The following is a 6,000-nucleotide window of genomic DNA, read 5'->3' on the forward strand; positions in this document are numbered from 1 at the left end:
AGTTAACTCCGTTACACTTAAGTGTCCGTGGTACCCAAAGACAAAAAGTTAGTTTGGCAGCACAATTATTTTCCAACAGAGTTGCAAAGGCTTTGAAATGGTATGGTGAAAACGAGCTGTTGAGATCAAATGAATGGAAAGAAACTTCAAAGGCAATAAAATTAACTAATGATTGGTTTGATTTATTTAATACCGTTTCTAAATTCGGTACCCACCGTGGGCTGCATAGTTACGGAATAAACCTTCAAGATCAGAATATTACACTCTCAGAAATGAATGACGTCATGACCACAGTTAAAGTAGGAGAAGCAAACAGGGAATTACCTTATCAGGAGGGGATTATAATAAATAATAAATCATTAACATTGTTGTATGAGGCAATGAGGTACAAGTACAAAATTGAATACATCATCACAAGAAAACTTAACCAAGATCTGGTAGAAAACTTTTTTTCGGAAATTAGAAGCATGGGTAGAACAAACGATCATCCCTCTGCTTTAGATTTTAAACATAGACTGAAGTGGTACATACTAGGTCGAAATCCATTATCTCAGTTTTGTGAGAACAAAAACACCTCCAATTTGCTTTCGGAAGAAGAGGCATTAATAGTGGGTCCTAGTACAAGCCAATCAGAAGTCAATGATAATCTGCAGAAAGAACTATGTGCAACGGCAGAATTTCTTAAAGGCATTCTGAAACCGGTTAAATTTACCAACGATCGAGATCCTGAAGAAAATATAGGCCTCCCAGAAAAAATATATGAAATCTCTGCAAGACAGCGGATATCCCAGGAAGGATTAAAATATATTGCAGGATATGCTGCATCAAACCATATGGAGCAATACCCGAATCTTGGAATTCCCACAAAATTGTCAACTTCTGCTAATCAAAAAGACTGGATTACTACAGTGTCCCGTGGAAACTTAATTCTCCCTTCTAAGGATCTACAATTGGTTGCTATGCTTATTGAAGTATATTCTCAGATGTGCACGGAGATTCTGTTTCTCATGAGAAATTTATAATAAAAAAGACTGTAAATTTGGTTAATTCTGCCATGAAAAACGAAGCAGAAATCAGTTCTCCTCTTCCGCCAGAAGTAATTACGACATTGGTTAGAACAAGAACATTTATTAGAATTAAAGAAATTAATAAAATAATAAAAATGTCTGGGATTTCAAAGAGAAATATTATAAAGAAAATGAAAAAGATTGCATAAGAATAAGTATTTACTTAACAGAGTGGGATTTATAATGGTGAAATTATATTATGTCGTGTGTGGAATAATAAGGTAAATAATGTAGTAGACTATATTATGTCTGCAATAGCCTGAATATATAAAAATATTTGTTTACTATAATGCCAAATTATTCCAAAAAATTCATATACATATGTTAATGAAGGTTTCAAAAGTATTTGAATTCATATACAAAATAATGTACGTTATAAACAGACATCGGATTCTAGGGCAAATGCCTATTTTGTTTCTTTAGGAGAAACGTAAAAATAATTATTAATATTTGTGTTTCATGGAAATTGAAAGGTATTCAAAGAGTTTTATAGTGCCCTAAAATGCCCTAAAACGGTTATTAGAGCCTAATTTGTTAATATTCGCCTAAAAATGCCTAACTCACTGTAAAGTTTCGCATTTTACTCTTACTTTTTATAATTTATACATGCATTCACTGCGAAATTTAAGGCATTTAAAAAGTGGAAAGTTTGCTTCACACCGGCCATGAAACCATTGATAAAGGAAACAAAATGTTTTGAATCTCACGACACTCGTAATAGATTTCACCGAATTTAACATGTTTGGAGGCATAAATGCCGACAAAGAACCAACCTTAGTTTTGAAGCAGGCAACAATCACAACATGTGCTGCTACCGATTCAGAGATATACTATACTATAAAAATGACTGTTTTCGGTCTGAAACCGATTAGCTGTACTGCCCTTCAGAGTGTCATAAAATCACAATTTTTGGAGAAAGAGTGTTTTTGAAATATTTATGAAAAGTCGTAAAACTGCGAATTAGTAGGGTAAATCGTTACAAAATATTTAAAAGAATGGCCCTCCTAGTGTTAACACTACCAGGAAATGCAACAATAAGTGAAACTTTGTATTTTTGTCCAATTGAATCTCAATAACAACGGTTCATTTGAATGCTCGTTAACAGTTGCTCTTTCCCTCACCTTATTTGTGTTGAGAAGTTTTGAGCGGTAGGACGTTTTCCTGTGAAGTTTAACGCGATAATGCCGAAAAATATAAGTGCAAAATCTACATTGATCCGGCAATGGCTAACAGAATATTCAGAATTCACTTATGATGGAAAAATAATATTCTGCAAGATTTGTAGCAAACAGGTATATAACAATAGTTGAAATATATACATTTAATGAGTAGGCGCATAATATTTATACATTGACTGAGCTATCCTGAGGTATAATTCTTTTTAAGACCACCACTACACTTTAACCTTTTAAATTCAGATAGTTAAAGTATTTGCAGGTCATTAAAATTTTGATTGTTCGAACCCACTAACTTTGTGATAGAAATACGGCAATACAACAATTAGGATTTTATTTTAATTCAGTTTACTTTACATTTTTAGATTTCGCAAGAAAAGAAGTGCCACCTAAAGCAGCATGTGCAAGGAGCGGCTCATAAGGCTAAAGCTCAGCAGAAAAATCAATTGCAACAAACTTTACTAACACAGCCTACTTCATCCAATCTCAGCAGCAATTTCTATGCTGATTTAACCAGAGCGTTTGTTGCTGCTAACATTCCCTGGAATGCAATTGAAAATCCGGTTTTAAGACAGTTTTTACAAAAATACTGCAAACAAAATATCCCATCTGAGTCGACCCTAAGAAAAAATTACTTAGATAGAATATACAATGAAGCTTTAGCTTCCATTCGGGAGGATATAGGTGATTCTTACATATGGGTCTCTATGGATGAAACCTCAGATCCTATGAATAGGTATATAGCAAATATGGTAGTAGGAAAACTTAGTCCTGATGGATCTTCGATTCCATACCTCGTATGTGTTAAGGAACTTTCGAAAGTGAATAGCCAAGCCATTGCTTATTTTGTAAATAAAGGCCTACAGTCTTTATACTCAGGTAATATAGACGATTCTAAAGTTCTGTTGTTTTGTACTGATGCTGCCTCATACATGGTTGCTGCAGCTCCACTTCTTAAAACATTTTATCCTAACCTCACGCATGTAACCTGTCTAGCACATGGCCTTCACAGGGTTTCTGAAACAATCCGGAATGAATTTCCTCTTGTCAATTCGTTTATTTCTAACACAAAAAAAAATGTTTTTGTAAAGCCCCATCCAGGATTTCAATATTCAGAGAGAACTTTCCAGATATCCCACTCCCACCTCAGCCGGTTGTTACACGATGGGGAACCTGGATTCAGTCAGTGGTGTATTATTCTAAGTATTTTAAAGAAGTGGTCACAGTTATTGATAAATTACCTGAAACTGATAGTGCAGCGTGTGCGAAAGCAGTGAAAGATTGTCTGAATGACTCACGAGTGAAAAACGATATTGCCTACATAACATCAAACTTTTCTTTCATACCTGCAAGCATTGAACAATTAGAACGTGAAAAACAATCTCTTTGTAGCCAAATAGCAATAGTAAAGGAAGCTCAGGTGAACATACATTCTGCTTTGGGCGAAACTGGGAAAAAAGTTAAAAATAAGTGGGACAACGTATTAAATAAGAATGTAGGATTTTCATTGTTGGAAAAAGTATCAAGAGTGATATCGGGGGAAAGTGTAAATGTTCCAGTAAGTATTGATGTTTCTATTGTACCTAATTTAAAATTTGCGCCTCTCACATCAGTTTCGGTTGAAAGAAGTTTTTCTGCTTTCAAAATGATTCTCAGTGACAAAAGGAGAATTTAGAAAAAATTCTGGTGGTGTACTGTGCAGATAATTATAATAAAGTCTGAGCATGGAACTGAATTTCAATAACTTAAAATGAGTAATCTTGATATCAATAATCATTATTTCATTAGTTTCAATATATTAAATTTGTGCAGCTCTGTTTATAAATATAATATAGTATTCTTTTTTAATGTTTAAACATACTTTTTTGTGTGTATAACTAAAAATTTCAGTGAAAGAAATAAGTATGATACCTTGATGTGCCTAAAATGCCTATTTTCATTAAAATAGAGCCTAATTTTACAAATTTTGAGCTTATTTTAGGCGCCTAAAACTGCAATTTTTAGTGCCTAAAAATCCGATGTCTAGTTATAAATAACTGTATAGATCTAAGTATGTATATATTTATTACACATTGTATTGTAATTATTATAAAACCACGTGTAGGCCTATATTACAGAAGTCAATATTATTGACACACTGCCATATCACATTGTTTCTTGAAACTTGAGTTTAATATGTAATAGATCATAATTTTATTACGTTATCATTTCAAGGTAGTTCCTATTGTACTTGAATTCATGTGTAATATAATTTGTGTGATATATGGGCCTAATTTTGTGCATATTTGTAGCATAATGTATTATAATTATTATAAAAGTACGTGTATATTACAGAAGGCAATTATTAACGTTGCACTACCATATTACATTATTTCTTGACTCTTGAATTTAATTTATTGTTCACTATTTTATAATGTTATCACTTCAAGATAGACCCTATTATAGCCTATACTGTCAATATTTACTGAATACACAAACCGTGAGTTTTATTTATTCATTTAAATCTATGGACGCAGATCTAACCATCAACAATCTGTTATGTTGACTGTGTCATTCGAGTGGTGCCTGCAGTAAAGGTGACATCATGCGCAGACTGAACGAAAACACGCACAGCTTGTCCCACACCTCTACTATGTTTCCACCATGGGTCTACCTACCAAAAACTGATACATGCAAGAAATGCGATCTCAACTCTCCGCCCAGGGCCAATTTCACAGCAAATTTCCACCCTTATTTCGGAGCGAAATTGGCCTCAGCACTCAATTTTTCTTTTGATTACGGTACATTTGACTTGACTAGAAGTACGTACATAAATACATTTGCACCTTAGCGTGGTAACGCAATAGTACGGAAATACTAAATAAAATAGGTTCTGAACTTACTCATCAGTATTAAGGTCCAATACAAAGGATAAATGCATTCGAACCAGTGTGTGAAATTGTTCGGGATCTTCCCTTCTGAGCCTCTCGGCAAGGGCTACATCACTGATGTTTTCCATGAGTTAAATACCTAGTACAAACGTCTACATGGTGAAGTCAGATTCTGGAATAAAGATATTGATTTCATTTAGCATTTATTGACAAACATTGGCTCATGAATGACTTGAAGTAGCATTCTTTTACCACACATAAAACTGTCATTTTATGAGGTTAAATATTACGTTTCAAAATAGTTTCCCTAATGATATTCATATGCTAATTATAACCGAAACCGGTAAGGAATATTGTTACATTAAGTTATTACAATTGGTGTTTATAAAGTAACTACTCAGTGTATTACATCATAAATTATATATTCAAAAGAGTAATTCTAAGATCATTCAAAATTGTACATAAATACGTACCAAGAATTTGAACACATTGCACATAAAACTTTTCCTTGACATAACCGTTTTAAAATATGGCGGAACGGAAGTTTTAATTAGCCATATGTATTGTGTACAAATAATGTTGCCATCTAGCGACAGTATTCTGAAGTTCGCCCTCACTTACACGGCCTTCTTGATACTCGCTTCGCTTTAAGCGAAGGGAGCATCAAGTCGGCCGTGTCACTGATCACTACAGTCTGTATCTTTATCGATAGAGACGGTTCAGACGGTAGTGTTTTATTTCAATTCATCGTACTTTGTAGTCTAGTTATGCAGCTGTACTTTAGTAACTGAGTTCGAAAATTAAACGCAATTATTTTTTTTTGTTTCTGTTAGCAATTATTTCGCTATCTTATTTATTTTTTAAATCCGCGCTGATCATTAATTTCTT

General features: G+C 33.6%; 1 protein-coding gene across 2 annotated transcripts in view; it reads right to left on the reverse strand.

The window, feature by feature from the left end:
* Positions 1-5,677, reverse strand: part of RhoGAP54D (Rho GTPase activating protein at 54D) — a 31,815-nt gene extending 26,138 nt beyond the window's left edge. For both annotated transcript variants that reach the window (XM_069848913.1, XM_069848912.1), the window contains exons 1-2: positions 5,586-5,677; positions 5,125-5,284 (exon numbers count right to left, since the gene is read on the reverse strand). In XM_069848913.1, coding sequence (XP_069705014.1) covers positions 5,125-5,240 — 116 coding nt within the window. In that variant the 5' untranslated portion in view covers positions 5,241-5,284; positions 5,586-5,677. The remainder of the gene's footprint in view (positions 1-5,124; positions 5,285-5,585) is intronic.
* Positions 5,678-6,000: the final 323 nt, after the last annotated feature.

Source organism: Periplaneta americana, chromosome 15, assembly GCF_040183065.1.
Source record: "Periplaneta americana isolate PAMFEO1 chromosome 15, P.americana_PAMFEO1_priV1, whole genome shotgun sequence".
Classification (NCBI taxonomy): Eukaryota; Metazoa; Arthropoda; class Insecta; order Blattodea; family Blattidae; genus Periplaneta; species Periplaneta americana.